Source organism: Pongo pygmaeus, chromosome 16, assembly GCF_028885625.2.
Source record: "Pongo pygmaeus isolate AG05252 chromosome 16, NHGRI_mPonPyg2-v2.0_pri, whole genome shotgun sequence".
In the NCBI taxonomy this organism is placed as follows: Eukaryota; Metazoa; Chordata; class Mammalia; order Primates; family Hominidae; genus Pongo; species Pongo pygmaeus.
The window spans coordinates 48,194,374-48,221,258 of record NC_072389.2 but is presented as its reverse complement, the minus strand read 5'-3'; the positions used below and the strand labels follow the sequence as shown (position 1 = coordinate 48,221,258).

General features: G+C 39.7%; 1 protein-coding gene across 1 annotated transcript in view; it reads left to right on the top strand.

Annotated features, from left to right (window-relative positions):
* Positions 1-26,885, top strand: part of UBR1 (ubiquitin protein ligase E3 component n-recognin 1) — a 228,767-nt gene that overhangs the window by 183,196 nt on the left and 18,686 nt on the right. The window contains exons 38-46 of the mRNA XM_054452124.1: positions 424-514; positions 1,564-1,712; positions 5,574-5,629; positions 6,523-6,619; positions 12,601-12,668; positions 13,681-13,831; positions 19,933-20,020; positions 24,283-24,416; positions 26,520-26,628. Of these exons, the coding sequence (XP_054308099.1) occupies positions 424-514; positions 1,564-1,712; positions 5,574-5,629; positions 6,523-6,619; positions 12,601-12,668; positions 13,681-13,831; positions 19,933-20,020; positions 24,283-24,416; positions 26,520-26,628 (943 nt within the window). The remainder of the gene's footprint in view (positions 1-423; positions 515-1,563; positions 1,713-5,573; positions 5,630-6,522; positions 6,620-12,600; positions 12,669-13,680; positions 13,832-19,932; positions 20,021-24,282; positions 24,417-26,519; positions 26,629-26,885) is intronic.

Below are 26,885 nucleotides of genomic sequence, written 5' to 3'. Positions count from 1 at the left end.
AATTATTCATTGCTTATTAGCATATTCCAAGTTTCCTAAAATGATCATGTATAATATTAAAAAGCTAGAAAGCCTGGGCACAGTGGCTCACACCTGTAATCCCAGCACTTTGGTAGGCCAAGGTGGGAGGATCTCTTGAGGAGTTCAAGACCAGCCTGGCCAGCAAAGGAAGACCCCATCTTCACAAAAAAATTGTTTAAAAACTAGGCAGGCATGGTGGCACATGCCTGTAGTCACTTGGGAGGCGGAGATTGGGAGGATCGCTGGAGCCTGAGAGATGGAAGCTACAGATGATCATGCCACTGTACTCCAGCATGGGTGACAGAGTGAGACTGTCAAAAATAAATAAATAAATGTTAGAAAACTGTATGTCAGACTAAACTCATTCATGATTTTTCTTTCTTTTTCCTTTTAATTTATAAGGAGAAAACCCAATTCCTGTTTTGTTTAATCAAGGAATGGGAGATTCTACTTTGGAGTTCCAGTCCATCCTGAGTTTTGGCGTTCAGTCTTCGTAAGTATCTAAATAGTTAAGAGAACTTTGTAAATGATTGTGAAAATAAGAGTAGGAAACAGCGTAGGCTTCCATCTTTCCTTACTTTTTTATTTGTAAAATAGTTTATCCCATTATCTTGTTTCTTTCTCTTGTTTGTTTTGTTTATTTGTATTAACAAAATGAAGTGGTTTGAGATATTAAAGTAATAAATATTAAGGTGAACTATGCCTCTGAGTAACCATTTTTAACCAACAAAAATGCCAGTTCTCTGTGGCCCTACAAGAGGACCAAAAATGCCAATTCTGTCTGGTCCTATAAGAGGACCAGAATTATGAGACTTCATTTAAAATTACATCTAACTTGCTTTGTGACTTTCTGAAAAGTCTCAGGTCACTCCGTGCCACCAGCAGTTCGTTTTTTGTGTATGTAAAATTGAGGCAATGGCCTTCTATCCTGCCTCATTAGGTTATTGGAGAGATGTAATGTACCCAAATCAGATATTATTATTTCATTAATACCGAGTATCCAGGGTAGTTTTTCTAGTTGTGATCCTTGTTTATCTATCCCATTGCTACTGAAAATACTTGTTACAAATGGAAGTTCAGAAAACTGGAAATTATCACTCCAGGTGCATGGTATTATCACACATACACACAACACAAACACATACACATACCTATCAACACAAAAGTACTTCTTTGGTTCCTTTTCCAAGCACCAAAACTTGTTAGGAATTTTATTCCTTCTGTGTTCAGTCTGGTTTTTAATTAGAACCTGAACCCCTTCTAGCTGTGAGCATTTGCTGCATCTTTTACAGGAAGTGAAGTTATGTAGGTCATTAGCATTTTATAAGAGCTATTTCTCTACCTTTAGAAAATACAGTTCTGCTCTTCCAATTTTTTTCCAACTGAATAAATCTTTGGAGGCTCTAATCTCTAATTTGGCAAAGAGCAGTTTACTTATGTTGAAAGCAGTTAAATTGTTTCTATTGCTTCAGGACTTAACTGGACTTCTTACTAAGTAGCTCCTTTTACTAAATCATACAAATTTTCTTGTTTTATTTATAGGATTAAATATTCAAATAGCATCAAGGAAATGGTTATTCTCTTTGCCACAACAATTTATAGAATTGGATTGAAAGTGCCTCCTGATGAAACAGATCCTCGAGTCCCCATGCTGACCTGGAGCACCTGTGCTTTCACTATCCAGGCAATTGGTAAAGCTCATAAGAAAACTGGTTTGGAGGTTTCAGTGAGACAGAATTAACTTTGATCATTCATTCTTAAATTCTTTTTTTCACTGATGGCCCAGAATAATTTGACTTGTATGAGGACTATTAGTATTTCAATGTATTAGTGTGGCTCATGCCATTTGGTCTGATAATTTTTTTATGTTAATCTCTTTTTAACTATGATTATGGCCATATGCAACATAAGTTAAAAAAATATTTTAAAAAAGCTGGGCACGGTGGATTATGCCTGGGAGGCTGAGCTTTGGGAGGCTGAGGTGGGAGGATAACTTGAGGGCAGGAGTTTGAGACCAGCCTGGGCAATATAGCAAGACTGTCTACAAAAAATTAGCCAGGCATGGTGGTATGCACCTGTAATCCTAGCTAATCAGGAAGCTGAAGTGGGAAGATCATTTGAGCCTAGGAGTTTGAGGCTGCAGTGAACCATGGCTGCACCACTGCACTCCAGCCTGGGCAACAGAGTGAGACCCTGTCTCTAAAAAGTGTGTGTGTGTTCACACACACACACACACACGTATATTCCTTTAGTATCTATATTAAAGGAACAGCATGATGTAAGTTATAGAGGTTCAAGGAAAAAATAAAAGAATCAACTCAGAAATGTTCAGTAATTTTTCTTTCTTTTATACTTTGAGAGAAGAAGTGAGGGGAAACCAGAGTCACCTAAAAATTAACAGAAAGGGGAAAGGAAGACTGAGGCAGTTTAAGAGAGATTAGCAGGCAGAAACCAGCTCTAAAGAGAAGCCTACTATCAAATTCTCTGCCATATTGAAAATTTCCCATAGAAAAATGTAGCAGTGAGGGATCACTTAGATTTTTTAAGTTAGTGCATTTGTTTGTTATAGGGACAAGGTCCAATATTACATGGAAAAAATTAAGAATGGTGATTCTTCCCTGTCTTTATCCAAGCCAGCTTTGATTTCCCTTTCCAATATATATATTTTTGGTAATTGTTTTTAATGGAGTCCATTATATTTTCTTCATTTAAATATATTTTTGTAACAAGACACTTATATTTCATAATTTGAATTAAGTAGCATGAAGCCAATTTTTTTTTTTTTTGAGACGGAGTCTCGCTCTGTTGGCAGACTGGAGTGCAGTGGCACAATCTCGGCTCACCGCAACCTCCGCCTCCCGGATTCAAGCAATTCTCCTGCCTCAGGCTCCCGAGTAGCTGGGACTACAGGTGCGCGCCACCACGCCTGGCTAATTTTTGTATTTTTAGTAGAGACGGGGTTTCACCATATTGGCCAGGATGGTCTTGATCTCTTGACCTCGTGATCCTCCCACCTCGGCCTCCCAAAGTGCTGGGATTACAGGTGTGAGCCACCACACCCAGCCTTGAAGCCACATTTTTTCCCAAAGCCTTCCTACATACTATCATTAGTTTCTTAATAGAGTTTAAGAGTCACTTTCAGTGCCTTGGCAAAGGCGGGTTCCAGGCCACAGGCACCTGCCCTGAGCAGACCCCCTACCGGTGCCCTCAGAGGGCTCCTACAAGAGTGGGTTCATTGGCCTTGGCCCAGTGAGCCCCCGCCTACATTGATCTTAAGCCCATAGAGAGGGCACATCCCGGCTTTGCCCCTGCCGGGATCCAGTTGCTGCCCCAGGGGGACTGATGGGCAAAGTCGCCCCTGTGGCTAGGCCATGACCATCCTTGTCAGAGCCAGACTGCGGTTGGACATCTTGGGCTGAGCCCAGCACCATGCAGGGTCATGGGAGCTGAGGAAGCGCCGCTTAGGAGCTGGGGTCGCCACTCCACCATGTGCCTTCCAAGGATACCCAGGGGGGCAGTGGGCTGGCGGCTTCCTGCTGCTCCCTGTCAGAGTCAAAGCACAGATCCTCAGGGTGGGCTCAGGGACCGAGGCAGCCCAGGGAAGCTCCGGGGGGGGGACCTTGTCTTCCTGGGGTTGGTGCCCTCTGGCCAGGACCCTTTGCTGGCGCATGGTCCCCGGGTGCTGCCGTGGCGTGGCCTCCCACCTGTTCTGCCTGGTGGAGGGAGCTGTGGGGGTGGGGACGTGACTGAATAAAGCCACCGTGGGTGGATGTGCTTGGGGGGAAGAAAAAGTCACTTCCAAACCTGTTAGACTTAAATCATGGGTATAGGATAATACATCAGTTTATATTTGCTATGATTCAATCAAATGGGTTATAGGAAAGGTGAGGTTTATATAAAATAGAATCTGAACAAATCGATAAGAAATGTAAAGCATTCTTTTGGAGTCATGACATGATAAGTCTCTTCAGACTTTCAGTGAAGCTATTTCACACTTTACTATTTTGGGGAAGATAAGCATTAGGAAATCAAGAATTTATATTTAGACCTTGAACATTAAAAAGGGGGCATAGTCTGTTATAAAGGAGATAAATTCACTGCTGATAGAGCTGAATCTTTTCATATGTGGTTCTATAATCTAGTAATTGGATTCCATTTGATTAATATCATATTGTGTTCACTATTGTGCTTTTTCTGTCAAGCAGGCATAATGCTCTACTTTATTCTTAGTACATAAGCAACTAACTTATCTCAATCCCTGTGGAGATGGAGAGACATGTACAGAATGCATTGGCCTAGGATAATAGTTGAGGAATCAAAACAAAGCGTCCTTTGAATTACTGTTTATGCAAAGATGAAAAAAAATGCTTCCACACTCGTATCTGCTGCTAAGGATCAGTGAAAATAAGAGTAATTTAGGTATAAATACCATGGACAACAAAACACAAATCTGTGGTTTTGGTATTTTAATTTTCTCTTTTTCTTTCTCTCTTTTTTTTTTGAGACAGAGTCTCACTTTGTTGTCCAGGCTGGAGTGCAGTGGCGCAGTTATGGCTCACTGCAGCCTTAGCCTCCCCAGGCTCAGGCTCAGGTGATGCTCCCACCTCAGCCTCCTGAGCAGTTGGGACCATAGGCATGCGCCACCACGCCCAGCTCATTTTTGTATTTTTTGTAGAGACAGGGTTTCACCATGTTGTCCAGGCTGGTCTTGAACTTCTGAGCTCAAGCAGTCCTCCTGCCTCAGCCACTCAAAGTCCAGGGATTACAGGCATGAACCACTGCACCCGGTCTCATTTTCTTTTTTTCCTATTGATCTTTTCTAATTCTTTTAAAATTGTACCCAAGGTTGGGCGCAGTGGCTCACGCCTGTAATCCCAGCACTTTGGAAGGCTGAGGTGGGCGGATCACCTAAGGTCAGAAGTGCGAGACCAGCCTGGCTAACATGCTGAAACCCTGTTTCTACTAAAAATACAAAAACTTAGCCGGCATAGTGGTGCACGCCTGTAATCCCAGCTACTGAGGAGGCTGAGGCAGGAGAATCGCTTGAGCCTGGAAGGCGGAGGTTGCAGTGAGCTGAAATTGCGCCATTGCACTCCAGCTTGGGCAACAAGAGCGAAAGTCTGTCTCAAAAAAAAAAATTGTACCCAAAAGAGCAATGAAGTTATTTGTATCTGCCTTACATATTATTTTTAAGCAAAATAGGTTATAATTATATATATAAATTACTTATTTTAGAATTTTTTGCATAAAAAAGATGCTGAAATGAGAAGAAACAATCCAGGCTGCTTTGTTTTTCCCAAGCATTCTTATAAGATTGCTGCAGGGACTTTATTTTTTATGCTAGTAATTTGTAAATGATATATATTTGATTCTCTAATATTCTCTCACTCAAAAATTGGAAAATTTTGGCATAGACTTAAAACACAACACTTTGAAGGGGAAAGATGCAAATCATCTCATCAAAAATATTATTAAAGAACATTTGATAAAAAGTACAGTATATATAGCACTATTCAGGATTTATTATTTTTATTTTTTTTTTATTCTTTGAGAAAATCTATTGGGAGATGAAGGAAAACCTCTGTTTGGAGCACTTCAAAATAGGCAGGTATGTATATTCCAACAAGGTACATGTAACTCATGGCATGCCTTTTTTCCTCCCCACAGTTTATTATTTAAAAAAAAAAAATCTTTACTCCTTTTCTGTAAAAATTAGCAGAATTCTATAGTGGGGAAAAAAGGAGCTGCATCAGTCTTATAGGAAACTGAATAGCATGTGCACTTTACAGAGCTTACTCAATCTCAGAGGTTAAGTGTAATTCATACAGAGATTTCATGTGATGATTACTTTTTCTCCCTTTGTTACACTTCAAAATCCAGGTGTTTCCTATATTTTTCCTTCTCACTAATTTTATACCATTATATAACATTGAGTATTAATGCTGGCTTAGCTCTGGATGAATCATCATACTGAATTCAAAAATAAAATTAAGACATGACTCCTTGATGGGCAGATACTGACACTACTGTAGGACTCTACTCCTGCCCCGGGCCTAAACCTCTTAACACAGTGATCCCTGGAAAACAGTACTAAAGAAATATGCAGAGTAGCCCTGTGAAGACAAAAGGGGTAATTGAGGTTGCCATTCCTTCCTTGCCATTTCCCTCTTATTTTTCTGACAGCTGGCACAGAAGACTAGAAGACTTTGTGGTCCACAGTGTGCTCAGCTCTGGGGAAAATGCTTTTTACATGAAAATTAAAATAATTATAGCTTTAATACCACTTTTTTATGAGAAAATCTGTTAGAAATTTAGCAAGGCCATAAAACCTTGTACAGGTATTAAGAATATTGTAATGTATTTGCAATGATATAAGGTATATAATGAGTCTGCACAGCTAATTCCGACAAACTAGAGTTGGTTTTTACCAACTCTTAAGTGGATGACTTAGGTCTCTCATCTTTCCTCATCTTTTTATCTTCCTTCTCTCTTACAATCTAGCATAATGGTCTGAAAGCATTAATGCAGTTTGCAGTTGCACAGAGGATTACCTGTCCTCAGGTCCTGATACAGAAACATCTCGTTCGTCTTCTATCAGGTAGAGTCTTCTCTGAACTATTATTATGTATTATATTATTTATATGTCTTTTTCTATTGCATTTCTGGCAGTGTATTTCATTAGGAAACAACACACACTGCACTAATTTTGAGCACTCACTAATGAAATTTTACCACCTACAGAAGCCATGCAAAAAACAGATAAACACATAGCTGCCTCTGTAAAACTTGTGATGATGATGATGATGATGATGATGATGATGATGATGATGATGATTATTGAGAGGGAGTTTCGCTCTTGTTGCTGAGGCTGGAGAGCAATGGCGTGATCTCAGCTCACTGCAACCTCCACCTCACGTGTTCAAGTGATTCTCCTTTCTCAGCCCTCTGAGTAGCTGGAATTACAGGTGCCCACAACCACGCCCAGCCAATTTTTTTTTTTTTTTTTTTTTAGCAGAGATGGGGTTTCACCATGTTGGCCAGGCTGGTCATGAATTCGTGACCTCTGGTGATTCGCCTGCCTCCACCTCCCAAAGTGCTGGGATTACAGGTGTGAGCCACCATTCCTGGCCTTCATAACCTTATTTTTAAAATCTGTATTTTCCAAATATTTTCAACTTATGTTTCTTCTACCTGCCTAGGTTATTGAACCAGTGTCTACAACCACTAACATCCATGTATCCCCAAGCCAGTTAGAAAAGGGAGCAATGATATGGATAGATCATTTTAAAATATGTTTAATTTTGTTTGTGGGTCAAATTCTTATGAAATAATGGAAATGCTATATTCAGTAATCTCAGAACTCAGTTCCATGCCCATTTCTTTGACAGGCTGGCTATAACAGCTAATCTTCTCAGATTCTAACAAGTTAGAAATTTACTAAGAGCTCATATGGTGATCTCAATTAGTATAGAAATAAAATGAAGGATAAGTCATTACATAGCATTAGAGTGATTTTGCTTTCCTTTTGGTTATCTGCATTTCCATCTGGGCATTTGAAGTCTACTATAAGCTCCTCTGCACCCAAACAGACCAGCCTTAAAGAGAGTTGTTTGTAAATCTGTTTGTTCATAAGTCCCAAATGTCAAGAGTAGGGTAGTTTCAGCGTGCACTTCCCAGATATATTTCTACCAAATAAGAGTTATTCAGATTTTTTAAGCTTTAAATCCAGGCATAATTTTCTTGTAGCTGAACTACTAGCAGACATTTTTTTTTTCAGCAAAATAGACCTACTTCTTTACCTTGAAAATCTATTGAAGCCAATAGTATTTTTCCTTGTCAATCCCCACAAGCTTCTTAGGGAGCTCTTCCTGAGCAGCTTTCTGCTCATCCTGTTGATGTGGAGATTCCACAACTCCTCCCAAAGCTACCATCCAAGTTTTGTTAGAACTTCTGCCATGCTTAGCTTTTATATTTTCAAATTAACTTCCAGGTGTCTCCTGAATTGGCTTCATGCTAATAGAAATCTAATGTTGATGCTGTTCCCCTAGTAACACACTTAAAAGTTTTCCCTTCTTTCACTTACTTTTTTCCCTTCTTGGTCAGTTGCACAGGCCCAGAACCTTCCATATGTCACATGTGCCTGTCTTTGTTTTTAGGACCTCTTTCTGTTGAACAGTTTATCCTATTTGCATATCACTATTTTGTTTTTGTTTTTTAATTTTTTGGTATATTTTTCATTTCAGTCATAATTTAGATATTTACTAATTCTAACAAATAGTTTCACTGCTTTTGCACTTGTTACACATTATGGGATTTACAATGTTTAAAACAGCTTGTTTCCCAGCATAGTGGCACACACTTATAATCCCAGCTTCTCAGGAGCCTGAGGGGGAGGATCCCTTAAGCCCAGGAGTTTGACACCAGTGTAGGCAGTATAGTGAGACCTTGTCTCAAAAAAAGCACCAAACAAGGAGACTAACATTATCACAGATGGTAGAGACTAAAATGATGGTGTATAATCTCTAATTAGCAATACTGGAGGAATTTATGTAGTGTAGCTTTATGCCTATATATGAAAGTTTTCATATGAACATTTATTAGAGGAGCATTTTTATTTGTAAAATGTTAGGGCTATCAGATATGTTCCTTGCCATTTTAATGCTTATGATTGAATTAAAGAAGCAGAACCTCTATAAAAACAAACATAAAATAGCCAAATGCCAGATATGTGCTTCACTAATACATGCTTCAAAAATTGAGACAAGTGACTGGGTGTGGCGGATCACGAGGTCAGGAGATCGAGACCATCCTGGCTAACATGGTGAAACCCTGTCTCTACTAAAAAATACAAAAAATTAGCCAGGCGTGGTGGCGGGTGCCTGTAGTCCCAGCTACTCGGGAGGCTGAGGCAGGAGAATGGTGTGAACCCAGGAGGCGGAGCTTGCAGTGAGCTGAGATCGCCACACTGCACTCCAACCTGTGCGACAGAGCGAGACTCCATCTCAAAAAAGAAAAAAAAAAATTGAGACAAGGAAGAAATCGCTTTGGGACTCTGCTGTTATCTCCTCTAACAGGGTAGGATTTGAATTGAGCCTTGAAGGGAGTACACATAATAGATAAATTGAGAGGAGCAGAAGCTGCATTCCAAAAGACACAGGGCACATTTGAGCAAAGATAGAGGAGGTAGGAAAGTATGTGATGTGTTCAAGTAGATAGGTTTGATAGGAGTAGTGGCATCTATAGTTAGAGAAGCACGAAGTTTTTTTTTGATAAAATTACAGTGGCTTAAATGCCCCAGCCATAAGTTTGAACTTTATTCTTTAGGTAATCGGAATTTTTTGAAACGTTGTGGACAATAGCATTCTGAGCTTAATTTGATATTGAATAGGTTGGATTGAAGGAGGGAAAAATTAGAGGTAACATATGCATCTGAATGTGATAGCAGGAATTAGGGAAGACATTGGGGTGGGCTGGGTCAGGGGCAAGATTTTGAACTAAAATGAATAGCAGAAAAATTGAGAGAAATAAGGAAGTCCAGAATAGGAGCTATTTTCTATGTAAAGTGATGAGTATTGTTTTAATATGTTGATTTCTGCAGCAGCAATAGGACAGGCTGGGTGCAATGGCTTACACCTGTAATCCCAGAACTTTAGGAAGCCAAGGTGAGCAGATCACTTGAGCTCAGGAGTTTGAGACCAGCCTGGGCAACATGGTGAAACCCCGTCTCCACAAAAAACTTAGCCGGGTGTGGTGGTGCACACCTGTAGTACTGGCTACTCGGGAGGCTGAGTCGGGAGTATCACTTGCACCCAGGAGGTCAAGGCTGCAGTAAGCCATGATCATACTACTGCACTCCAGCCTGGGCAACAGAGAGAGACTTTGTCTCTAAATGGATGGATGGATGGATGGATGGATGGATGGATGGATGGATGGATGGATGGATGAATGGATAGATAGGACATACAATGCTCACTGCCATGTGCTATGCCTTGTACTAGAATTTTTAAGTAAAATCTAATTTCTAGTCACCATCCTTCAAGGAAATTATTCTCCCGATTTACAAGAAAACTGAGGCACAGGGAAGTTGTATGACTTGCCCATGGTAATAAAACCAATAAGAAGCAAAACTAATATTTACACCTAGGCCTGACCATAAAGCCCATGATTTTCCCACTATATCATGTAAACTTTGCTGAGGTGTTTAATTGTGCATAAAGGGTTGGCTTAACCCATAGTTAAGGTGAAAATATGCATACCAAAATTGACTTTCGATTTCAAAAGAATTTTAAGTATTTTTAGCAATCAGGAAAAGAAAAATCATTTTAAACTGCCTGTAAGAAAAATTTGATGACACAAAGAGTATTCTTTTGGCTGAAAAGATGATGGAAATTAGGACGAGGGATCAGGAATTATTTAAATATTTTGAGTAAGCTGTAACATTGAGAAAAAAATAAGATAGGTAGTATCATAGACATGTTAACTGAAATATCAGAAGTATTACTAAAAGATAATTTGAGGAAATGGGACCTAGAAACAGCAAATGACTTGTCGAAGTCACATAGCTAGTTAATGTCAGAGCCCTATGTTCACTTTAGTTTGTTTTATATAGCCAATATTAATAACATTTATTGAGTGGTTACATATGCCAAGCTTGGATAAGTGCTTTAAATTCATATGTTGACCTGGAGTGGTGGCTCACACCTGTAATCCCAGCACTTTGAGAAGCCGAGGCAGGTGGACCTCTTGAGGCCAAGAGTTCAAGACCAGCCTGGCCAACGTGGCAAAACCCCATCTCTACTAAAAATAAAAAATAAAAAAATTAGCTGGGCATTGTGGCAGGTGCCTGTAATTTCAGCTACTTGGGAGCTGAGGCAGGAGGATTGCTTGAACCGAGGAGGCAGAGGTTGTAGTGAGCCAAGATTGCGCCACTGTGCTCCAGCCTGGGGGACAGAGTGAGACTCCATCTCAAAATAAAATACATAAACAATAAATTAATATGTTAATGAACCTCCCAACAAACTTGTATATACTGCATGTAAACTTAGAGAAGTTAAGTCGCCTGTCACTTGCCTATGACCAATAGTCACATCCAATACTGGAAGCCATTTTAGTCTGACTTCAAAGCCCCTGATCTTAACCTTTATGCTTTTTGTTTAGAATCTCAGGATTTGAGGTTAAGAAATTGATCTAGTTACATGGCCAGGCATGGTGACTCATGCCTGTAATCCCAGCACTTTGGGAGGCCGAGGCAGGCAGATCACCTGAGGTCAGAAGTTCGAGCCTGGTCAACATTGTGAAACCCCATCTCTACTGAAAAAAAAAAAAAAAAAGAAAAAATTGGTCGGGCACGGTGGCTCATGCCTGTAATCCCAGCATTTTGGGAGGCCAAGGCAGGCGGATCACAAGGTCAAGAGATCGAGACCATCCTGGCCAACATGGTGAAACCCCGTCTCTACTAAAAATACAAAAAATTAGCTAGGCGTGGTGGCATGCGCCTGTGGTCCCAGCTACTCGGGAGGCTGAGGCAAGAGGATCGCTTGAACCCGGGAGGCGGAGATTACAGTGAGCCAAGATTGTACCACTGCACTCCAGCCTGGCAGTAAAGCGAGACTCCATCTCGAAAAAAAAAAAAAAAAAAAAACCGGGCATGGTGGCGCGTGCCTGCAATCCCAGCTACTCGGGAGGCTGAGACACAAGAGTCACTTGAACCTGGGAGGCGGAGGTTGCAGTGAGCCAACATGATACCACTGCACTACTGCCTGGGTGAGAGAGCAAGACTCCGTCTAAAAAAAAAAAAGAAAAGAAAAGAAAAGAAATTTACCTAGTCTGAAAAGAGTCTTCTCCCTCATTTTTAAAAATAACAGCTTTATTTATGTGATGTTGAATCTTCTGAGCCAGAGTTCAGAACCAATACCTAGACCTACAATAATTCCCTGATTTTTATATAAAGAAAACCATTCCTGTTGTCCTGACTTATTTTCACTTCTTTGCCGCTCTTGCTCTCACTTTTGGAATTACAGCTTTTCCTTAGGCACGGACCAGATTAGAAAGATTAAGTAGCTTTTGAGCCGTTTGCATTTCCTCCAGATGACCAATCTATATAAACCATTATCTAATTTTGTTCAGGATGATCTTCTCCATCCTCATTTCACCTACTGTGTTTTGCATGTTCTTCCCACTCCACAACCCCAATTTTGTTCACATATTATGTATCACAGAACGTTTAGAAATGGAAGTCAGAAAACAAGTGATAGAGGGAACATTGTATAAAAGTAACTCTTCTCATTCATTCAACAAATGTTTCTTTAACAATCTCTATATTTCAGTTGTCATAATTCACGTGCCATTTCCACCTAGATTTTACCTTTTAACCCTTAAACTGTGTCCAAGGCTTTCTAGCAGCCTTTTCTCAGTTCAGTTTGTCTCTCATTATGGTTTTCATATCTCAAAGGTGTGATGTATTAGTTTCCGTATTTTATAACCCTGTTATATGTTTGGTTAGGTGTTTTTAGCTTGCATTTTATTTAACTGCACTGCTATCTTACTGACTGAATTACATTAACTCTTTGTTTGTTTTAGTTGTTCTTCCTAACCTAAAATCAGAAGATACACCATGCCTTCTGTCTATAGATCTGTTTCATGTTTTGGTAAGTGTTCAGTAATTTTGTTTAAGTCACTCATGTTGATAATTTCTTGTATTTTCCTCATTCAAATTCATGCCCTTTGTTCAAGATTATAAATTATTTGTGTTTAATCTATAAAGTTTGGTCTCTCCTGTCCATTGTTTACAAATAGGTACAGATTTGATGGAGACCGTCAAAATCATTAAAGAAAAAAAAAAAGCACTTCAATTTGTAATAGGTCTTGTCCTGGTTGATTACATTAGTGGGTGTCTATACAGGCAAGCCTTTTCTAATTCATATTATGCTCCCCTTCTGGCCTTTTTCTTAAGTTGTATATATGATATACAGTCAGTGACTGTGTGAGCTCTCTTTAAATCGTTAATTATTTGGTGATGAGGACCAGACCATGGGTGTATCTAGGCTTCCTCAAAACACCTATGGATGGATGGTAACTGCCCTTAGTTTTTTATAGAGATTTTCCATTCCTGTGATGATCTCATTCCTTCAAACCAAGTTCTGTAGAGAAAGCAGTATTGAGATTGGGAGCATGGAGTTTATGGATGCAGGGTTAGCCAGCATCCTCATCCCTCATTATCTAGGCCTCTACCCAGTGGTCATCAACCCTGACTGTCTTTTGGAATCGCCTGGGGAGCTTTGAAAAGAATGCTATTAACTAGGCCCTACCCCAAGAGATTCTCATTTGGTCAGACTAGGGTCAGTATTGCCTCTGTGTCAGTATTGTTTTAAGAACTCCTGTAATGTTGAATCTTTGAGCCAGAGTTCAGAACCACTACCTACACCTACAATAAATAGACACAGCAAAGGGATAACCTATTTGGTGGTGATCATCGTCCTCCATTTATGGTACATTATATTCTAAGATATTCTATTGAATAAATAAGAAAAATATGGTGTTTATTTAAAAACACACACACAAACACTGTGTAGCATCTGGTGCCCTTCACATTTAGTTATGACATTAATTTATGTTAGTCTTTTATCATTAGCCATGTTGATGTCCATTTTTCTCTCATAGGTGGCTGCTGTGTTAGCATTCCCATCCTTGTATTGGGATGACCCTGTTGATCTGCAGCCTTCTTCAGTTAGTTCTTCCTATAACCACCTTTATCTCTTCCATTTGATCACCATGGCACACATGCTTCAGATACTACTTACAGTAGACACAGGTAAGGTTTTCATCTGGGTGTTGACTGTGAATAACATTTTGCCATGCTTTACTGGCAAAATTAATTATGCTTGTGATTATATAATGTATTTCTCGGTTCTGTGTTATGTTTTTTGTTGAATGATTATCTGTTTTTTAATGGATACTATTTAAGCAAGGAAAGGTAGAATAAGCTGTGAAAAAGATAATTAGGTGAAACTACCTAATTATCAAGTGCTCTACAGATATGCAGGGAGACCACTTGGACCTGCTTCTCCCTCTTTTTCAAATTCCCCATCCTCAAGGTCTGTCCCTACATGAGTTTTTTCAACCTTTTGATAAGGAGGTCCCTAAAACCATTCTTAATTCCTTCAGCTAGAATGATAGTACTTTCTTCCCCTTGTAGCATTTATCATTAGTATCTTGTTTCATAGTTATTTGTGGTTATATCTTACTGTTGTTCTGCTCCTTTCCTTGTTTCTCCTCTCTCTCTCTGCTCCTTTGTCCTCAGTGTAATTTCTTGGTGATAGGAAACAATGAAATTTCAACATCTTCCCTCTAAAGCTGCGAGTATCTGGTAACACTTGTTAAACCCAGTAAACACTCATTAAATGTCTTTTGAATTAATGTTCATTTGAAGATACATTAGTAATACAACATTATGGAATGATGGTACAGTTGTTCTTTTGGAGTCTGGTTTTTAATAGGAAGCAGAGTCTGGGGGCTGGGTGCAGTGGTTCATGCTTATAATCCCAGTACTTTGGGAGGCCAAGGCAGGAGGATCCCTTAAGCTCAGGAGTTCGAGAACAGCCTGCGCAAGATGGTGAGACCCCATCTCTACAAACAAAAATTTTTTTAATTAGCTGGGCATGCTGGTGCGCGCCTGTAGTCCCAGCTACTTGAGAGGCTGAGGTGGGAGGATCACTTGAGCCCAGGAGTTTGAGGCTGCAGAGAGCTGTGATTGCACCACGGCACTCCAGCCTGGGCAACAGAACAAGAACTCATCTCTTAAAAAAAGAAGAAAAAAAAAACCAAAGCAAAATATGGTCCTGGGTATCAGTGACCAATAAGGGCTACTGAAGATTCATATAATTTAGAGAACAAACATAATTAAAGTGATGTCAGAATAAAATATGGCAAAATTACATGTGCATTTACCCTGTGGTACACCAACTCCATTTCTAGGAATTTATCCCAAAGCTTTACCAGCAAAAATATGAAACGATATAAGCAGGACATTATTTATTGTGATATTACTTGGGATATCAAAAAAAACAGAAACAATTTAACTGTCCATCGATGGGGGATTCTTTGAATAACCTGTGATTTACCATATAATGGAATTCTACGCAGTTTTTAAAAGGAATGAACAAGATCTGATATGAATTGATCTCCATGACACAATAAGTTAAAAAAGTAAGGTATAGAATAGTGGCTATAGTGTAGCATTTTTCTGTAAGGTATTTTATGCATATATGTGTTTATATACATTTTTGCTTATGTGTTTTATAAAAGAGACAATAGAGGCCGGGTGGTGGCTCACACCTGTAATCCCAGCACTTTGGGAGGCTGAGGCAGGTGGATCACCTGAGGTCAGGAGTTCGAGACCAGCCTGACCAACATTGTGAAACCCCGTCTCTACTAAAAATACAGTAATTAGCCGGCATGGTGGCAGGCGTCTGTAATCCCAGCTACTCGGGAGGCTGAGGCAGGAGAATTGCTTGAACCCCGGAGGCAGAGGTTGCAGTGAGCTGAGATCATGCCATTGCACTCCAGCCTCCTGATAAAAATCCATGCAGGTTATTATTGTGGATATCAACAAACTGATTCTAAAGTTTATGTGAGCCAAGCCCAGTGGCTCATGCCTGTGGTCCCAGTCCTTTGGGAGGAATTTGAGCCTGGGCAACATAGTGAGACTCTGTCTCTAAAAAAAAAATAGGAAAATTTGCTGGGTATGGTGGCACATGCCTATAGTCCCAGCCATTAGGGAGGCTGATGTGGAAGGATTGCTGTAGCCCAGGAAGTCAAGGCTGCAGTGAGTTGGGATTGCACCACTGCAGTCCAGGCCAGCCAACAGAGTGAGACCCTGTCAATCAATCAGAAAGTAAGTAATAAGTAAACAAACAAGTACATAAATAAATAAATGAAGTATATATGGAAAGACAAAAGTCCTAGAATAGCCAGCTCAGTATTGGAGGAGAAGAAAGTTGGAGGGTTGACACTACCCAACCTTAGGACTTACTATAAAGCTACAGTAATAAAGACAGTGTGGTTGGCAAAAGATTAGACAAGTAGATCAATGAAATATAAAAGAGAGCCCAGATATAGACCCACATATTTGTAGTCAACTGATCTTTGACATTTGAGCAAAGGATCAAAGGTAGTCTTTTCAACAAATGGTGTTGGAACAAGTAGACATCCATGTCCAATAAAATGAATATAGACACAGAATTACACCCTTCACAAAAATTAATTCAAAACAGATCATAGACCTAAATGTAAAATGCAAAACTATAAAACTCCTACAAGATGGCTGGGTGCGGTGGCTCACACCTGTAATCCCAGCACTTTGGGAGGCCCAGGCGTGTAGATCACGAGGTCAGGAGATCGAGACCATCCTGGCTAACACGGTGAAACCCCGTCTCTACTAAAAATACAAAAAATTAGCCGGGCATGGTGGCAGGTGCCTGTTGTCCCAGCTACTTGGGAGGCTGAGGCAGGAGAATGGTGTGAGCTTGCAGTGAGCCGAGATTGCGCCATTGCACTACAGACTGGGAGAGAGCGAAAGACTCCATCTCAAAAAAAAAAAAAAACTACAAGATAACGTAGTAGAAAACCTAGATGACCTTAGGTATGGAGATGACTTTTTAGATACAAAACCAAAGGCATAATCTGTGAGAGAAATAATTGATAGGCTGGACTTCATTATAATAAAATTAAAAACTTATGCACCGAAAGGCAATGTCAAGAGAATGACAGACAAGCCACAGTCTGGGAAAAAGTATTGCAAAAAACACTTCTGATAAAGGACTGTTATCCAAAGTATACAAATAACTCTTAACACTCAACAATAAGAAAACAAACAACCCAATTTTAAAATGGGCAATGAGGCTGGGTGTCGTGGTTTATGCCTGTAATCCCAGCCCTTTGGGAGGCCAAGGTGGGCAGATCACTTCAGCCAGGAGTTTGAGACCACCCTGACGTGATGAAAACCTATCTGTACTAAACATACAAAAATTAGCCTGGCATGGTGTGCACACCCGTAGTCCCAGCTACTTGAGAAGCTGAGAGATAAGAATCAGTTGAACCCAGGAGGCACAGATTGCAGTGAACTGATAGCATGCCACTGCACTCCAGCCTGGCAACAGAACAAGACTTGGTCTCAAAAAAACGGGGCAATGAGCCAGGTGCAATAGCTCATGCCAGTAATCCCAACACTTTAGGAGGCCAAGGCAGGAAGATTGCTTGAGCCCAGGAGTTTGAGACTACCCTGGGCAACATAGCAAGATCCCATCTCTAAAAAATAAAGTGGGCAAAGCACTTGAAAAGACACCTCACCACAGAAGATATACAGATGGTAAGTGATCATAATGTTCAACATCTATATGCCATTGGGAAATTGCAAGTTAAAACAATGAGATACCACTATACACCTATTAGAATTGCCGAAATCTAAAACACTGACACCACCAAATGCTGGCAAGTATGTGGAGCAACAGGAACTCTAATTTGTTGTTGATGGGGATGCAAAATGGTACAGTCACTTTGGAAGACAGTTTGACAGTTTCTCACAAAACTAAATATACTCTTACCATATGATCCAGCAGTCATGCTTCTTGTATTTACCCAAATGAATTAACTGAAATTCACACAAAACTGTGCACAAGGATGTTTATAGCAGCTTTATTCATAATTGCCAAAACTTGGAAGCAACCAAGACATCCTTCAATAGGTGAGTGGATAAATAAATTATAGTATATCCAGAGAGTGAAAATATTATTCAGTGCTAAAAAGAAGTGAGTTATCGGCCAGGCATGGTGACTCACACCTGTAATCTCAGCACTTTGGGAGGACAAGACGGGTGGATCACCTGAGGTCAGGAGTTCAGGACTAGCCTGGCCAGCATGGTGAAATCCCATCTCCACTAAATAAATACAAAAATTAGCCAGGCATGGTGGTGCACACCTGTAATCCCAGCTACGCAGGAGGCTGAGGCAGGAGAATCCCAGCTACTCAGGAGGCTGAGGCAGGAGAATCGCTGGAACCCAGGAGGTGGGGGTTGCAGTGAGCCAGGACTGTACCACTACACTCCAGTCTGTGTGACAGAGGAAGACTCCATCTCAAAAAAATAAAAAAAGAAAAAAAGAAATGAGTTATCGAGTGATGAAAAGATAGACAAAACTTAAATGCTTGTTATTAGCTAAAATAAGTCAATTAGAAAAGGTTGTATACTATATGAATCCAACTATATGACACGATAGAGAAGGCAAAACTATAGGGTCAGTAAAAGGATTAGTGATTGCCAGGGGTAAGGGTGTTGCGGGAGGGCTGAATAGGCACAGCATAGAGGATTTTTAAGGCAGTGAAACTGTTCTGAAAAATACTACCATGGTGCATACATGTCATTATTACACATTTGTCCAAACTCATAGAATGTAAACACCAAGAATGAACCCTAATGTAAACTGTGGACTTTGGGTGATAATGATGTGGCAATGTAGGCTCATTGATTATAACATGCGTACAACACTGGTGCCGAATGTTAATAGGTGGGGGATGTTGTGTGTGCATAGAGACAGAGGGAATCCTCTGTACTTTCTGCTCAATTTTGCTGTGAATCTAAAACTTCTCTTAAAAAATAAAGTGTATTAATTAAAAAATAAAAATCTTATTTTATGGGTGTATGCAGTTGTCAAACTCATCATCAAATAGAGCACTTGATATTTGTGCATTTAATTGCATGTAAAATTTACCTCAAATTTATAAAGAATCCCTTAGAATTATTGAACTCTCTTACATTTGAATTGAAAAAATCAGTATGAATTCATGATGCATTTTTTTAAAGTATAGGAATAAAGAGATGTTATTTGGAAAATGAAAAGGACTAACAGTAGTCATTCAAGATACGATAAAATTACTGAGGGCAACTTGAATCGTGACCTTCCAGATGAATTAATACATAAATAAAAGCATTTTTAAAACAACAGAGCACCACTCAAATGTGCTATAACTATACCTCACAGCAAACTACAAGGTAGACATTTCTATATCAATTTTAATACAATAATTCTGAAGTTCAGAGAACTTATGTAGCTTATCCAGAGCCTTAATGTAAGTGAGAGTTGGCAGTTGCTGGAAAGGTTTAGGATGGTCTTCCTTAAAGATAAGTTGATGGAGGAAAATAACCTCACAAAGTTCTCTTCATGGGACCCTTTGCTTGAGCATGAAGGCAGGACAGACACCTACTTCCCTTTCTAGAGGTTGAATTTCTATCTGCTGGCTTAGATTCCTAGGAACCCAAAGCAGATTGATAACAATTTATTTCCATGGTCATATTATGATGAAGTAAGTATTTACATGTTTAGCAAGTAAATATTAAACATCCATGTTTAGTGATTCTGCCCTATTTATTTCTCCAGCTAATATATAGACAAAGTTTACCTAACAACTTTAATATTCAGCATCAACTACTTAGATTATAAACAGGTGGGGCTGGGCACGGTGGCTCATGCCTGTAATTCCAGCACTTTGGAAGGCCGAGGCAGGTGGATCACTTGAGGTCAGGAGTTCAAGACCAGCCTGACCAACATGGTGAAACACACTAAAAATACAAAATTAGCTGGGCATGGTGGCACACGCCTGTAATCCCAGCTAGTTGGGAGGCTGAGGCAGGAGAATCGCTTGAATCTGGGAGGTGGAGGTTGCAGTGAGCCAAGATCACACCATTACACTCCAGCCTGGGCAACAAGAGCGAAACTCTGTCTCAAAAAAAAAAAAAAAAAAAGGAAAGAACCTCAGTTGAATAAATCTACATTGTTTATTGTCTTGGAACAATGAAATTAAAGTATAATTTGTAAACTGAATAGCAAATACATAATTCATCTTGCAGAATTTCTTTTTCAGGCCTACCCCTTGCTCAGGTTCAAGAAGACAGTGAAGAGGCTCGTTCTGCATCTTCTTTCTTTGCAGAAATTTCTCAATATACAAGTGGGTGAGTAACAATCCATTAGTTCAGTCTATTGTAATAATTCCATTCCTTGTTCAGTTGTTTGGCAGCGTAACATTTGAATCATTTAAATTCCAGTTAAAAATAATCAGTTATTGCCTAGGTTTTCTTCTAGGGTTTTTATGGTTTTAGATCTTACATTTAAATCTTTAATCCATCTTGAGTTAATTTTTATATAAGGTGTAAGGAAGGGGTCTAGTTTCAGTTTTCTGCATATGGCTAGACAGTTTCCCCAGCACCATTTATTAAATAGGGAATCCTTTCCCCATTGCTTGTTTTTGTCAGGTTTGTCAAAGATCAGATGGTTGTAGATGTGTGGTGTTATTTCTGAGGCCTCTGTTCTGTTCCATTGGTCTATATATCTGTTTTGGTACCAGTACCATGCTGTTTTGGTTATTGTGGCCTTGTAGTATAGTCTGAAGTCAGGTAGCATGATACCTCCAGCTTTGTTCTTTTTGCTTAGGATTGTCTTGGCTATACGGGCTCTTTTTTGGTTCCATATGAAATTTAAAGTAGTTTTTTCTAATTCTGTGAAGAAAGTCAATGGTAGCTTGATGGGGATAGCATTGAATCTATAAATTACTTTGAGCAGTACAGCCATTTTCACAACATTGATTCTTCCTGTCTATGAACATGGAATGTTTTTCCATTTGTTTGTGTACTCTCTTATTTCCTTGAGCAGTGGTTTGTAGTTCTCCTTGAAGAAGTCCTTCACATCCCTTGTAAGTTGTATTCCTAGGTATTCTCTTTGTAGCAATTGTGAATGAGAGTTTGCTCATGATTTGGCTCCCTGTTTGTCTATTATTGGTGTATAGGGATGCTTGTGATTTTTGCACATTGATTTTGTATCCTGAGACTTTGCTGAAGTTGCCTGTCAGCTTAAGGAGTTTTTGGGCCATTCAGGACATAGGCATGGGCAAAGACTTCATGACTAAAACACCAAAAGCAATGGCAACAAAAGCCAAAATTGACAAGTGGGATATAATTAAACAAAAGAGCCTCTGCACAGCAAAAGAAACTATCATCAGAGTGAACAGGCAACCTACAGAACAGGAAAAAATTTTTGCAATCTATCCATCTGACAAAGGGCTAATATCCAGAATCTACAAGTAACTTAAACAAATTTACAAGAAAAAACCAAACAACTCTATCAAAAAGTGGGTGAAGGATATGAACAGACACTTTTCAAAAGAAGACATTTACACGGCCAACAAACATATGAAAAAAAGCTCATTATCACTGGTCATTAGAGAAATGCAACTCAAAACCACAATGGGATACCATTTCACGCCAGTTAGAATGGCGATCATTAAAAAGTCAGGAAACAACAGATGCTGGAGAGGATGTGGAGAAATAGGAACTCTTCTACACTGTTGATGGGAGTGTAAATTAGTTCGACCATTGTGGAAGACGGTGTGGTGATTCCTCAAGGATCTAGAACTAGAAATACCCTTTGACCCAGCAATCCCATTGCTAGATATATACCCAAAAGATTAGAAATCATTCTACTATAAAGACACATGCACACATATATGTTTATTGCAGCACCATTCACAGTAGCAAAGACTTGGAACCAACCCAAATGCCTATCAGTGTTAGACTGGATAAAGAAAATGTGGCACATACACACCATGGAATACCATACAGCCATAAAAAAGAATGAGTTCATGTCTTTTGCAGGGATATGGATGAAGCTGGAAACCATCATTCTCAGCAAACTAACACAGGAACAGAAAGCCAAACGCCACATGTTCTCACAAGTAGGAGTTGAACAATGAGAACATATGGGCACAGGGAGGGGAACATCACACACCAGGGCCTGTCAGGGGCTGGGGGAAAAGGGGAGGGATGGCATTAGGAAAAATACCTAATGTAGATGACGGGTTGCTGGGTGCAGCAAACCTCCACCATGGCACATGTATACCAATGTAACAAACCTGCACGTTCTGCACATGTATCCCAGAACTTAAAGTATAATAAAATAATAATAATAATCAGTTATGAAGCTAGGTGCAATGGTTCATGCCTGTAATCCGAACACTTTTAGAGGCCAAGGCAGGAGGATTGCTTGAGCCCAGGAGTTTGAGACCACCCTGGGCAACATAACAAGACCCTGTCTCTCTATTTAAAAAAAAAAAAAATCTGTTAAGGGCTTTTAGCATGACTTTGTTTGCTACAGGATAGGTTTACAGTGAAGAAAACTTATTTTGATAATTTTACTTTGAAGTAAAAGATAGTAGGTTGGAATAACGGCTACCCACTTGTTTCTGAGACTGAAACAAGTTCAACACATCTTTACTTTTGTAAACTGTTCTGGAAGCATAGACAAAAGATGATTGAATTTTTAAAAACGAGTATTTAGAATTAAAATAAATGTAGAAAATGGAAAATAGGTTGTCCTTTTACAGTGATCCATACAATTGATGCACTCAGTGCATGCATGTAGTTACAGGTTAAGGCTCTTATGAGTAATATGGAAAATACATTGGCATTTGTATTTTAACATGCATGTAATATATACATAACATACAATATGTACATATATTGTGTAACAGTACATAATACATATATAATTTTTATATATATTCATAATATATATTTAAAATCTTATATATATTTAACCTTTGTGTAAAGGTTATAGTAGGAGTACGATAGGCGTGCTCTGCTGAACTACATCTGCTGCCAAGTTCCCCTCATCAGTCACCTTTACCAGTCTTTCTTTTTTTTTAAGTTAATAGATTTTGTTTTTTAGAGGCATTTTAGGTTTACAGAAAAATTGAGCAGAAAGTATAAAGAGTTGCCATTTGCTCCCTCCCCCTACCAGTTCCCGTATTATTGATACCTTGCATTAGGGAGGTACCATTTGTTACAATTGACCAACCAATATTAATACATTATGATTAACTCAAGTTCATAGTTTACGTAAGATTCGCTTTACAGTATCATACAGAATAATTTAACTGCCACACACATCATTAGTCAATCTTAATATAGAAACCAGGAAATTATTAATTTTGTTTTAGCTAACAAGTTGCTTTGGTTAGTTATTGATAAATTTTTTTTCTCCACATTTCTTTACAAGGTTTTAATCTAAACAAAAAAAAAAAAAAAGGAAGCTTTAATAACCTTTAACTTTTATGTTGAAGAATATACTTTATTTTAGGCCAGTCACGGTGGCTCATACCTATAATCCCAGCACTTTGGGAAACTGAGGTAGGAGGATTGCTTGAGCCCAGGAGTTCAAGATCAGCCTGAGCAAGATAGTGAGACCTTGTCTCTATTTAAAAAAAAAAAAAAAAACTAGTTGAGCATGGTCACTCAGACCTATAATCCCAACACTTTGGGAGGCTGAGGCGGGCGGATCACCCAAGGTCAGGAGTTCAAAACCGTCCTGGCCAACATTGTGAGACCCCTGTCTCCACTAAAAATACAAAAAATTAGGCATGGTGGCGTGTGCCTGTAGTCCCAGATACTCGGGAGGCTGAGGCAGGAGAATCACTTGAACCTGGGAAGCAGAGGTTGCAGTGAGCCCAGATCGCACCACTGCACTGCAGCCTGGGTGACAGAGCAAGACTCCATCTCAAAAAATAATAATAATAAAAATTTAAAAATAAAGAGTGTACTTTATTTAAGAGTCAATTTCCTTTAAAGTAGATTTTTTGGTTGCCTCTTTGTTTTTGTTTTGCTTTTGTTTTTTATCACCACCTAGGAAAAAGAAGAGTAGTTCCTTGCCTTAAAAATCCACATGGTTAAAGATGTAAGATTTGTGATTTTCTTGAGGAAATTATTAGGAGATTTAAACACTGAAACTATTTGCTACTCAAATTTTTATTTATTTATTTATTTTTGAGTCAGCGTCTCGCTCTGTTGCCCAGGCTAAAGCACAGTGGCACAATTTCGGCTCACTGCAGCTTCCACCTCCTGGGTTCAAGCAGTTCTCCCGCCTCAGCCTCCCCAGTAGCTGGGATCACGGGTGCCCACCACCATGCCCAGCTAATTTTTGTACTTTCAGTAGAGACGGGTTTTGCCATGTTGGCCAGGCTGGTCTTGAACTCCTGACCTCAGGTGATCCACCTGCCTTGGCCTCCCAGAGTGCTGGGATTGTATTTTGTTTTAAATGTTTAAAAATTGCATGGATAATAAATTACCTAAATGTTTAACTTTGTATTTGAAAAGGGGGATATGTTTAAATATAGGGCTTTAGTCTGATACATATTCTGTTCTCTTCTGGAATTATTGTCTCCTAGCTCCATTGGGTGTAGTATTCCTGGCTGGTATTTGTGGGTCTCACTGAAGAATGGCATCACCCCTTATCTTCGCTGTGCTGCATTGTTTTTCCACTATTTACTTGGGGTAACTCCGCCTGAGGAACTGCATACCAGTAAGTAGAAAAATGAAATCATGGAGTGGAAAATGGGAGATTTTCTTTGTTCTTACCTTCAAGCTCATGAATACAAGGTTAAAGCAGACAAAACCACTTCTCCTCTCCCCATTTCTTTCATGTGTGTTCCCTTCAAACATGAGCCCTGGTGTAGGTTAAAGGTGAGGCCAAAAAGTATATTAGCTTTTTAATCTGCAAGACCTACTCTTAGCTCCTATCTATGTGTAGGTTATGTGCTTGAGCTTATAAAATACCTGCATGCAGAATATAACTGATATGCTATACAAGAAGTTAGAAACATTGGTTGTCTTTAGAGAAGAGAATTGTTTGGCTAGATAGGAGGAAGACTTTACTGTATACTCTGTTATTTAAATTTTGGACATGTAGGCCAGGTGTGGTGGCTCAAGCCTATAATCCCAACATTTTAGGAGGCCGAGGTGGGTGGATCACTTGAGGTCAGGAGTTCGAGACCAGCCAGGCCAACATGGTGAAACCCCGTCTCTACTAAAAATACAAAAAAATTAGCTGGGCATGGTGGCATATGCCTGTAATCCCAGCTACTCGGGAGGCTGAGGTGGGAGAATCACTTGAACCTAGGAGGCAGAGGTTGCAGTGAGCCGAGATTGCGCCACTGCACTCCAGCCTGGGTGACACAGCAAGGCTCTGTCTCAAAAAAAAAAAGTAAATATGACTACATTAAAGAATGAAAGTGCTGCTAGGAAAGGCCTACTAGAACCAACCCAGGCCATGTATATTTAAGCAATAGGATCACCTTCTCGTTTACTTGCCTCTAAATCTAGACCAAAATAGGGAAGCCTTCCTGTGGCTTTGTATGGGTAAAAATCAGAATATTTATATGATTTTGGAAGAGTCATCAAAATTGCTCAGAGATTCTTCCTTTTGTCCTTTGAGAATAAGCTGACCAGGTTACCGTTACTGGCCATCAGCTTGTTTATCTTGAATTCAGTTCAATAGGGTTTATCTGATCTAGGTTTTTCATGGTCTTGTATAAAATAGGAGTCCACTTTCCAAGTGATTGCCAGCAGGGATCTGTTGTTTGCTCACGTACAAAAAAGTCATGTATTTATCTCATAGGTGCTACAGTACAGTTGTGAGTGAAATAAAGTCCTTTTATTGGGAGGAATCCAATTATAAACAAATAGAGAAATATATATAATGTAATGTCAAATGCTGATAAATGTTGCAAGGCAGAATGAAGCAGTTCAGGAGTAGAGGGTATTGGGGCCAGAGTGGGGAACTCTCCGAGATAGTTTTCATAGAATGCTTCTCTGCGAGGAGACATTGAGCATTGGGATTACAGCTGCATAGATGGGGTTGAGTTGGACAGACAGTTGAAGGAAGAATATTCCTAAGTAGAAGAAGTTATAAATGTCAAGGCTTTGTTTGTCGTAGTCACAGAATTGCAAAGAGGTGAGTACGGCTGAAGCCTAAGGGGGAGGGTAACAGGAGATGAGGTCTAAGAGGCAACCAGGGGCAGCTCACACAGGGCCTCTGGGCCACGACAGGGACCTTGTATTTTATACTAAGTGTGGTTACACATTAGAGCCATCTGATCAGGAGAGTGACTCAATACAATTTATGTTTTAAAAAAATCACTGTGACTTATTTGCCACCCATGGGGTTTTTTTGTTTGTTTGTTTTTTGTTTTTTTTTTTTTGAGACGGAGTTTCGCTCTCGTTGCCCAGGCTGGAGTGCAATGGCGCGATCTCAGCTCACTGCAACCTCCACCTCCCGGGTTCAAGCAATTCTCCTGCCTCAGCCTCCCTAGTAGCTGGGATTACAGGCATGTGCCACCACGCCTGGCTAATTTTGTATTTTTAGTAGAGATGGGGTTTCTCCATGTTGGTCAGGCTGGTCTTGAACTCCCGACCTCAGGTGATCCGCCCGCCTCGGCCTCCCAAAGTGCAGGGATTACAGGCATGAGCCACTGCGCCCGGCTTGCCACCCATGGTTTTATAGAATAAGCAATATACCCTCTACAAGGAGAGTGTAGAAATGAGCATAAACAGTGAAGAAACTCTAATAACAGATTGACCAGGTAAGAATAATGTGCTTATTAAATGTATTTTTATTCTCTTGCAGATTCTGCAGAAGGAGAGTACAGTGCACTCTGTAGCTATCTATCTTTACCTACAAATTTGTTCCTGCTCTTCCAGGAATATTGGGATACTGTAAGGCCCTTGCTCCAGAGGTACTATGGGGGTAAAATGTTGTTGTTGGGTTATTATACAATTTGAAAATTTAAAATTACAATTACTTGGTAAGCTTTTAGTTCAATCAGCACTGATTAAAGGGGTGGCAAAAGTATAGGACATTCCTAAGTTACACACTTAAGAAGTGGGGATAAGATTAACAGCCATAGGCAGTTGGAATTTCTGCTTGCTCCACTATAACTATCATTCATTTTATTTACTTTCCCCACAGCTGGTGTCTCATCTGTTTTAAATT